Raw genomic sequence first — 11,471 nt, forward strand, 5'->3', positions numbered from 1 at the left:
CCAGAGACAGACTGGGGCTGAGATTAGGACTAGGACTGGGACTGAGACTCGAAGTGCGACTGGGACTGGAATAAAATACAGACCACCTTCTGGGACAGGCAATAAGGGATGCAGAAGAATGAGAAGAAATTGAGAGAAGAGAAAAGAGAAAAGAGAGAAGGAGATCGAGAAAGAGATAGAATGAGACGAAGATGGAGATAGATGAAGCGAAAAAGACGGAGGGAGGAGTGAATAAAAAGATTAGGATAAAGTGAAGGAGGGGGGAGGGCAGAGTCAGACGAAAAAAGCTTATTAAAATGTATGCAGATTGGCCAAATTTAGGGCAGGACAACGTCTGCCGGGTCTTCTAGTAATATATAAAAAATTGCATACTTCTTTAATTTTGACTGAAAGGAAAAAAAGCAAAAAACAAGTAAGAAAGGCTAAGTTTGGGTGTAACCGAACAATACATACTCAGCTGAGAGCTTTGGAGATAAAATAAGGGAAAATTACCATGTTCGAAAATGAACCTAGGGTAACCCTGGAATGTGTTTGTATGACATGGGTATCAAATGAAAGGCATTAAAGAGTATTTTATGAGGGAGTGGGCCATAGTTCTATAGGTGGACGCCATTTCGAGAATGTGTTTGTACGATATGAGATTCAAATTAAAGGTTTTAATGAGTATTTTAAAAGGGAGTGGGCCTTAGTTCTATAGGTGGACGCCATTTCGAGACTGTGTTTGTACGATATGAGAATCAAATTAAAGGTTTTAATGAGTATTTTTAAAAGGGGGGCCTTAGTTCTATATGTGGACACCTTTTCGGGATATCGCCATAAAGGTGGACCAGGGGTGACTCTAGAATGTGTTTGTACGATATGGATATCAAATTAAAGGTATTAATGAGGGGTTTAAAAGGGAGTGGCCCTTAGTTGTATATGTGAAGGCGTTTTCGAGATATCGACCAAAATGTGGACCAGGGTGACCCAGAACATCATCTGTCGGGTACCGCTAATTTACTTATATATGTAATACCACGAACAGTATTCCTGCCAAGATTCCAAGGGCTTTTGATTTCGCCCTGCAGAACTTTTTCATTTTATTCTACTTAATATGGAAGGTGTCACACCCATTTTACAAAGTTTTCTCTAAAGTTATATGTTGCGTCAATAAACCAATCCAATTACAATGTTTCATCCCTTTTTTCATATTTGGTATTGAATTATGGCATTTTTTTTTCATTTTTCGTAATTTTCGATATCGAAAAAGTGGGCGTGGTCATAGTCGGATTTCGGCCATTTTTTATACCAAGATAAAGTGAGTTCAGATAAGTACGTGAACTAAGTTTGGTAAAGGTATATCGATGTTTGCTCAAGTTATCGTGTTAGGGGCCGAGCGGAAGGACAGACGGTCGACCGTGTATAAAAACTGAGCGTGGCTTCAACCAGTTTCGCCCATCTTCACAGAAAACAGTTACTGTCATAGAATCTATGCCCCTACCAAAGTTCACAAGGATTGGTAAATTTTTGTTCGACTTATGACGTTAAAAGTATCCTAGACGAATTAAATGAAAAAGGACGGAGCCACGCCCATTTTGAAATTTTCTTTTATGTTTGTATTTTGTTGCACCATATCATAACTGGAGTTGAATGTTGATATAATTTACTTATATACTGTAAAGATATTCAATTTATTGTTATAATTTGACTTAAAAAAATTTTTTTTTAAAGTGGGCGTTTTCGTCATCCGATTTTGCTAATTTTTATTTAGCACATATATATGAATATGAGTAACGCTGTTGCCAAATTTCATCATGATATCTTCGACGATTTCCAAATTACGGCTTGCAAAACTTTCAAATTACCTTCTTTCAAAAGTGGGCGGGCCACGCCCATTGTCCAAAATTTTACTATTTTCTATTCTACGTCATAAGGTCAACCCACCTACCAAGTTTCGTCGCCTTACTCGTCTTTGGTAATGAATTATCGCACTTTTTTGGTTTTTCGAAATTTTCGATATCGAAGTGGGCGTGGCTATAGTCCGATTTCGATCATTTTAAATAGCGATCCGAGATGAGTGCCGAGGAACCTACATACCAAATTTCATCAAGATACCTCAAAATTTACTCAAGTTATCGTGTTTACGGACGGACGGACGGACGGACATGGCTAAATAAATTTCTTTTTTTTCCCAGATCATTTTGATATATAGAAGTCTATATCTATCTCGATTAATTTATGGCGTTACGGATTACCGTTATGCGAACAAAGTTAATATACTCTGTGAGCTCTGCTCATCTGTGTATAATAACATAGTTATTGGTTATCAGTCAACAAACGGCCTTCTACGTCAAATAGCATCCTCGGTCAATGTTCCCTGCAATGGTTTGTCCAAATTTGTTGGAAAATTGCTGAACGACTTAATTTCGGACGAGTACAATATAAAAAACTCTTTTAGACTCAAAGATAGGTTGGAGAAGCTTGAAATATGCGAAGACGACTTATTGGTATCCTTCGATGTGGTGTCATTATTCACTAACATACCCACATATCTTGCTATCAAAATCATAATGAGTAAGTTTCATCAGATCCAAACAAACATACCGAGAAATAAGTTTCTGGAAGTATTGAACTTCTGTCTGAAGGACAATAACTCTTTCATGTACGATAACAAAACTTATACGCAAAGCTTTGGAATGCCCATGGGCAACCCCCTATCTCCGACAATAGCGGACGTAATCATGGACGATTTACTCGATGCCACCATTTTACAATTAAAGAAACTTCACAACATAAATATAAAGTTTATAGTAAAATATGTAGACGACATTTTTGCTATTGTAAAACAAAGCGACGTTGAGGTTATTCTGAACACTTTCAACCAGTATCATAACAAATTACAGTTTACTATGGAAAAAGAAGAAAACCAAAAGATCCCATTTTTGGATGTGCTTATACACAGAAACAACAATGAAATTTTTCTCAATCGGTATTCAAAACCTATAGCGTCAGGCAGAATAATCAATTTTCTCTCAGCCCAGCCGAAAAAATACAAAATCAATACAGCTAAAAATATGATAAATAAAGTTTTAACCCTTAGCCATGAACAATTTACGGAATCGAACAAGGAAAAAATTTGCAAAGTGCTTATAAATAATAACTATCCGCGTCATTTAGTAAATACACTCATTGAACAAAAAACCAAAGAAATTAATAATAAGTCCAAACAAATAATCCTTTCACAAACAACAAATGAGACAAAACGATACCACACTTTGCTAGGAGTGCGATTACAAGAACACGAATCGGATATAAGAAGAAACAAAAGCGGTACAGCTCTTGCGCAACATATACTGACACATGCGCATACAGCTGATATACAAAACGCCAGAATTTTAGACACAGAGAAAAGAGGGAGAACAAGATATACACTGGAGAGCCTACATATTTTGAAAAACAGAAAAAACAATAAACAAAAAGGAAGATAGCGGCGAAATCGCGGCAGCATACTTGTTATGTTTATGATAACAAATCAGTCTGACAAATGTACCTGACATTGATGGTACAGATAAATTATGTTATGTGACTCAAATTTAAAAAATTTTTTTGTTATTGTTTATTGTTTTTAGATTATACATTTTTCCAACTTTTCAATGTAAGTGACACTTATATATGTTTTTATGATATTGTCTCTTATGTATTATATTTGTTTATGTCTTATAAAATAAAGATCCTGCCCCTGAGGATGCCAAGGAAATTGGCGAAACGTAGGGAGTTAATTGGAGAAAAAGTGTATCTTTTTTTCTTGCACTAGCGCACATCAGACCGCATCAGCTTATTAAAAAACTAACATTTATATAAAAAAAACGGCCTTTTCCATCTACCAGTTTTTATGAAAAAAATTTAGTCGTTGTAAGCCCATGGGGCGGTTTGAACCCCAATTCGGCAAGTTTAATTTTCACTTTAAGTTGAAACGATTCCAAAACAACTCAAACTTTTATGTTGTCGGAAATATCAACATTAAAAAGGACGTTTTTTATTATTTTATTAAATTCGTTCGCATGAGTGAAAATTCGTAAAAACTTGAACAAAATGTTACTAACTTTGGAAAAATCCCGTTCGTTCAAACAAAACTTTTGCAACAAGAGGGCACAATTTTGAATTTCGCTTGGAGGAGAAGTTGCAGAATTGTACCCAATAAATAGGTGTCCCGGTATCGCATAATTTTTTGCACAGTAAATTCAAAAAAGGGTTTTTCATTTTGTATTGATAACTGAAAAACTAGTTTTTTGTTTTTCCCCATTTTGTGTTATTTCGATTTGGTGGTTTTCTTATTTTGGTGTTTTTTTTTTTTGTAACAAGTGGCACTATCGTCATAAGTACAAAGTAGAGAGCGCAGTGAGCGTAAAATTCTCTTTGAAATTTGCTCATGTATTGACTGTTGATCGCTGTTGAAATGACCAGTGAGATCAGTTGTGTTAACAGAAAAATCAATTGGATTGATTAGGAATCTGTCAATTTTACAGAATTTTGGTAACTTAAGGGAGATAATTTCTCCTCTGTTGAAATGACTAAACTAATTTGTTCGTTTGACAAAGAACCATAATTCAATCAATTTCACCGAATCTCCGTTAAGTGAAGAACAACAGAACCGATTTGTTGATTTTACTAGCACCATTTCTTTCAGTGTATGTACTATTCAGTGGACATCTAGAAACGCCAGAGAGTATATTTAAAAAAAAAATGGAATATTTTAAAAAATTGACTTTTGGCCAGCTAGATTAATCAAATACCCCGCCGTGCGACGGCAGAAATAAACTACTGATTTTATAGCGTGGTTGGATCGATCCTCGTGGTATTTTTAAATTTTGTTTGATCGTGAACGCATTCAATGCAGCCAATAGCCTGTCAGCAATCAGATTCATCAGGCTCAATAAGGTTATGTTAGGTTCAACTGGCTGGTCCGTGAGGACCCGACGGCACATAGACTATATCTGTCCATTGTGTTTGTTTAACGACCACACTCAGAAATATTTTTTAAAACCAGGACCTATCTTATAAAATAACTTCGTCCTTTTGATAAGAAATTTTTACCTATGCCACTAGCTGTTCTATATCTGATTTAAATACAGGATTCAAAAACAGGATGTATATACATATTTCTTTAAATTAATCCAAAAGGACATATAGCAATATGTCCTTTACTAATATATCGATTTGATCCTTAAAATACCTTTTAATTTGCAACACTATTTTTTTTGAAAGGATAATATAATTTAGATACTTACATAGCAAATTGATGTTTCAGCATTTTGTATAGTTTTAAATTGAAGGGATCACAAGCAAATTTCACTCACTTCGACACTAAAACTGAAAATGTGACATTAAATTTTTTTTACACCTTTTATACTTGCACTCTATGCCGATTTTTCAGTGAAAATTCCACACACTCACACAAAACACATTATACCATTCCAAATAAAAATAAATAAAAACAGTAATTAGCCTAAGCCCGGCTAACATTGTACTTACCCTACAGAAAAAATGAGGCACAGTCCCACAAAGCGACAGTTTCGCAATAGGTTTAGGCCCGTCACTTTTCCTAAGATACATATGGGGTATTCCATCCCATTTCGACCTTTAGAATTGGCTGAAAGTTTTTCTTCTTTTTCTAGCTTACGAAAGACATTTTTCAGAATTTTTTCAAATTTTTTCATCCAACTCAAAAAAAGTTATGAATTGACCGTTTGGGATCTTTTTACATACTTGTGCCTCTGTTATGTGCATTTCCTAGCACAGTGTAAAAAAGTGAGTTAGTTGTTTGACCAATTTTCGTGTATTCACAAAAGACGGTTTGTTCTAAAAAATTGTCAAATTTATCGATTTAACCTTTAGTTGGTCACCCTTGTGAAAACATAAGTATTAAATGAATCTATCTAATAGGTAGCTATCCTACAGATAAAATCTAGCTTAACTGGAGATAGTAAAACGGCCCATAATGACTACCTCCGTACTGGTATCGGGAGAGTGGGTAGCCACACTTGTATCAACAGCGCTGAAGTCTGAACAATATGGATTTAAATTAATTAATAAAAGTTTGCGACTATTTCAGAAGCCCCTAAGACTGAACCAATTAGGAACGCTTTAAAAAAGTCTATACTGAACTTGCCCTTTGAACGCGTCGTAAATTAATTCAATTGCAGGTGGTTTGAAATAGTTGCAGCCTTTCATTAATTTATTTAAATATATATACCTATCTCGAACCTAAGCGCTATTGGTACAAGTGTGAGCACTAAATGTCCCGCTCTTCATCCGATTTGTACCCGTTCAGCACTGTTCGTTTTTCCTGCTGGGTATTCATTTTTGTTCTAAAACTTATTGATTCTTATGACTAAATAACACAGAATACTACTTTGGTTTCTTTAAAGTGCTTTGAAAACGCAATTATAAGCTTCAAGAATAAATTATTTACCTTTAAAAGACACGTGTTGTTTAATTAATCTCATTCGTACACTTTTTGCATATATTGAAAATGAGCCAAGCAAGCAGAACATAAAAAGTTCCAGAAAGTGAAAAAATCAATTTTCATCTCTTTTATCTATAAATATAAGCAGACCTGGCAAACGTTGTTCCGCCCTAACTTTGATCTATCTACATAAGCTTTTACCTCTAACTCTTCCTCCCTCTTTTTTCTTGTCCTTTTATTCATTCCCCCCTCTGCATTTCTCTTTCTCCTTCTCTATCTTCGTCTAACTCCATATCTTTCTCAGTCTCTTTCTCCGTCATTCTTTTCTCTCACTAGTTCTTATTCTTCTCCATCCCTTATTCCCAGCCCCAGTTCCAGTTACAGTCTCTGCCCCAGTTAAAGCCCAAGTCCCAGTCGGAGTCCCTCTCCTAGTCTCAGTCTGTCCGTGGTCCGTTTCACGGAAAAAGTTTCGTAAATACTAATCCAGGCAAAGGGCTGCCTAAATATCTAATTTCAGGCGAATCGAACCGTGAATAGAATTTGTTGGAATGGATAGTTCCCGTGTCCCCTTTCCAGGAAGGGATTTGACAGAAATTCTCTTCGGTTTGCCAAGAAGCGACCCTGGAAATTTGATCAAAATCGAATAATGATTTCGGAGTCCATAAGTTGTATGCAAACATACATCCTCCTTTATATGTATATTTATAGGTAGATTAAATCTCCTAAGTGCACAAACATTACAAAAAATAGAACTTTTGTTTAAGACTTTTAACGAAATGTTCAAAATTTTTAACGAAAGAGTGTTTTTCAAATAATGATGAGCTTTTAATCATTTATGTTGCGTTAACCGGATATTTTGGCAATTTTCCACGCCGCAATATATACCTTCAAATTATATCGCAAATGTCTATCTCACGTTGCTAAGCTTTCAAATGCAGAAACCCGTTTTAATATCCGAGTATTCTGTGTGAAGTGATGGGCGTACAATGACATTTAGAGACTTTATTTTATAAGATTTATAGATACAGATAGATCATAAATTAAAGTCGGGAAGATCTTACATGTAGCTCTATGAAATAGCTACTTAAAAAAAGGAAAATGCGCCTTACCATTTTTTACACTACGCACAACATTGCTGCAAACGAACGCAAAATAAGTGCTGTAGTGACAAGAAGTATGATTTCTTAAAAGTGAAGCCATGACGAAATCAATGAAGTGAAGGCAGTGTCAAGTTTGAGTTCGCTTTTCCGCTATGCAACTAACTGAATTTGGCGAACACTGTAATGCTTGACCATGTCAACAAAAATGGTGTTGTATACAACGTCAAATGGTTTGCCGTCCATTTTGACTACAAAGTGACAAACGAAAACGACAATTGCCCATTTACCATTAAAATTTCAGTTTCTAACATGTTGGCATTTTATTTATATTTATAAAGGTGGACCAGGGGTGACTGTAGAATGTGTTTGTACGATATGGGTATCAAATGAAAGATGTTAATGAGTATTTTAAAAGGGAGTGGGCCTTAGTTCTACAGGTGGACGCCTTTTCGAGATATCGCCATAAAGGTGGACCAGGGGTGACTCTATAATGTGTGTACGATATGGGTTTCAAATTAAAGGTATTAATGAGGAGTGAACCTTAGTTGTATATGTGAAGTCGTTTTCGAGATATCGGACCAGGGTGACCCAGATCCAGATTCCAAGGGCTTTGGATTTCGTCCTGTAAAACTTTTTCCTTTTCTTCTACTTAATATGGTAGATGTCACACCCATTTTACAAAGTTCTTCTAAAGTTATATTTTGCGTCAATAAACCAATCCAATTACCATGTTTCATCCCTTTTTTAATTTTTTCGAAATTTTCGATATCGAAAAAGTGGGCGGGGTCATATTCGGTTTTTCGCCCATTTTTAATACCAAGATAAAGTGATTTCAGATAAGTTATTTCACTTAGTTTAGTAAAGATATATCGAATTTTGGTCAAGTTATCGTGTAAACGGCCATGCGGAAGGACAGACGGTCGACTGTGTATAAAAACTGTGCGTGGCTTCAACCGATTTTGGGCGAGGAATGGTAAATTTTTGTTCGACTTATGGCATTAAAAGTATTCTAGACAAATTAAATGAAAAAGGGCGGAGCCACGTCCATTTTGAAATTTTCTTTTATTTTTGTATTTTGTTGCACCATATCATTACTGGAGTTGAATGTTGACATAATTTACTTATATACTGTAAATATGTTCAATTTTTTGTTAAAATTTGACTTTTAAAATTATTTTTTTCAAAAAGTTCGTTATCCGATTTTGCTAATTTTTATTTAGCACACATATAGTAATAGGGGTAACGTTCCTGCCAAATTTTATCATGATATCTTCAACGACACCGAAATTACAGTTTGCAAAACTTTTAAATTACCTTCTTTTAAAAGTGGGCGGTGTCACGCCCCTAATTTTCTATATCCATCGCTTTATCCGTCCTTGGTAATGAATTATCGTAGTTTTTCGGTTTTTCGAAATTTTCGATATCGAAAAAGTGGGCGTGGTTATAGTCCGATTTCGTTCATTTTATATAGCGTTCTGAGATGAGTGCCCAGGAACGTGCATACCAAATTTCATTAAGATCCCTCTCAATTACAGACGGACGGGCGGACGGACATGGCTAAATGAATTCCTTTCTTCGCCCAGATCATTTCTATCTCGACTAGTTTATGCCGTTACAGGGTACCGTTATGCGAACAAAATGAATATGCTGTGAGCTCTGCTCAGCTGAGTATAAAAAACGATAATACGGTTTCTTATGGGTGCTATTTAAAGATCTATTAGGGTATCTATTAATGAGTTGTGTAACATCTAAAGAAGGCTGTGAAGGGATGGGAATTCCCGGGGGCTCGATGCCTTAGTATCTAGGGCTTACATTTTTCAGTTAATATACCTAATTCAGTCGTACAGTAAAGGATTTAGTTATAAACTTGAAAGGGATCAGTCGAAGGATACAAAAAAATAAAAGAATGTTCCGAAACCCTTTCAAGTTTAGTGACTGACCTTAAAACTTTTTTTTGCTTGGGTTATTTTTCTAGTTTTTGCCATTTGTTTATACAAAACAAACAAAGCACATTAATTAAGGTTTCAATTATGAGGTTTAAAAATTAATCACCTATTCAACAAAAAAACAGTTTTTAAGGTATTTTTCACCTGTTCAAAAGTAAACAAAAAAGTATTTCTTGGTAAATAAATAAAGTGGCATTAAGCCTGCAGAAATTCTCATCTGGTTGGTTGGTTGGTTGGAGTGGCGAGTCCCAATTGGCTCCAATTAGCGCTCATGCGCATTTTGATACCACAAACTCGTGAGTTAACCAATGAAAGGGTGTTGTAAGAATACTAATAAACAACTTCACGCGCCTCAGGGAAAAACCCGCGCCCCTATGTCCATCCCGTGGAGTTTATGAATTTGAGAAGCTCTCCCGCCCTAACATACTTGAGTTCAGGGAGGCTTTCGAAAAAGGGCTTTCCAAGAAACTTTATTCTGCATCGGCAATGTGCTGGGAATTCGCACAGCAGATACTCAACCGTTTGCTCCGCCTCCGGACGCTTGCAGCTGCGACAGGAAGTATTGTGTTCCCGTCCCATCCATGCCGCATGTACCCCAATTGTCCAACGTCCCGTGAGCACCGCAACTACTCTGGATATATCCCTTCTGTTCCTCTTAAGGACATCAAATCGTTTTTTGTTATATAGTGGCCACATGCTCTTGGAAACTCTACAGGTCCGCAACCGATTCCACCTATTGTTGGCCTCACTCAACCAGTGCTGGGAGATACGACCCTTGATGAGTCTCAGGGGTGCAAGGACCTCCTTCGATCCTGAGCCATCAAGAGCCGGTCCACGCCATGCCAGCTCATCCTACATCTCGTTACCCTGTATGTTTCGATGCCCCGGCACCCATATCAGGATAACGATCTGCCGGCTCGTCAGAATCATGGCGCTCTCCCTACACTGCCCAACCAGGTCTGATGATATCGTCTCTGTCCCAACGGCCCCAAGAGCCGCCTAACTATCGGAGAAATGGCTACCCTATTACCGTTACCTTTGATATCCATTAACGCTTTGCACGCCTCTCGGATAGCGAAAATCTCAACTTGAAACACACTTGCCGAGTCGGGAAGCCGCATACATAAGAACGTGGGCGGGACAGTCGCAAATATTCCCGCTCCCACTCCGCAAGCCATTTTAGATCTGTCCGTGAAAACCGAGATGTCGAATGAGTGACCCCCCCCCCCCCCCCCCCCCCATCTTTCCAGTCTTTCCGGTGGAATATTGCATATCACGTTTAAAGCTTCCGAAGGGCACGACCTAATTACCCACGTGATCGATCCGCAGGCAGATCGTTGAACTTTCCCTAGCATGTTAATTATGTATTTCACCTCTACCACCTTCCACCATGCGAGTGCCCCATATGTAAGACTTTTTCGAATAACTGCCTTATACATCCATGCCATGAGGTCTGGCCTCAGACCCCACTTTTTACCTAGTTGTCCTTTGCAGGCATACATAGCCCCGTAGGATCGTTTGACTCTGTGCTCTGTGGTAAGCCTCCAGTTCAACTTTGGTGTTAAAAAGACTCCTAGATATTTGGCCCTATCAGAAAGACTCAACTCCTGGCCATCAAGAGTGGGAAGGTTTATACTTGGGATTTTCGTCCTAGTGGTGAAGAGCACTAGTTCTGTCTTTGAGGGGTTAACGCTCAGTCCGGCGGTCTCCGCCCAACTACTCAGCTTCCTTAGTGATCCCTGCATGATCCCACTAATAATACTACGTCATCCGCGTAGGCCACAATTTTAACCCCATCCCTGTTGAGTTGACAAAGTATGTTTTCTATAACGCAAAGCCAGAGCAGTGGTGACACGACCCCGCCCTGAGGGGTCCCTTTCCACGGATGTGCCATGACCTCACTAGCCCCCAGTTTAGCGCTTATCATTCTGGACCGCAGAGCCGTCCCTATCCAGTTTACGATAGGGTCCTCTATTCCGA

At 37.6% G+C, this 11,471-nt stretch overlaps 1 protein-coding gene across 1 annotated transcript in view; it reads right to left on the reverse strand.

Moving 5' to 3' along the window:
• The window catches only part of LOC137240932 (uncharacterized), a 48,143-nt gene extending 42,740 nt beyond the window's left edge, over positions 1-5,403 (reverse strand). Inside the window, exon 1 of the mRNA XM_067767932.1 lies at positions 5,268-5,403. Within this exon, the coding sequence (XP_067624033.1) occupies positions 5,268-5,290 (23 nt within the window). The 5' untranslated portion in view covers positions 5,291-5,403. The remainder of the gene's footprint in view (positions 1-5,267) is intronic.
• Positions 5,404-11,471: the final 6,068 nt, after the last annotated feature.

The sequence above is a fragment of the Eurosta solidaginis genome, chromosome 2, assembly GCF_040869045.1.
Source record: "Eurosta solidaginis isolate ZX-2024a chromosome 2, ASM4086904v1, whole genome shotgun sequence".
Taxonomy (NCBI): domain Eukaryota; kingdom Metazoa; phylum Arthropoda; class Insecta; order Diptera; family Tephritidae; genus Eurosta; species Eurosta solidaginis.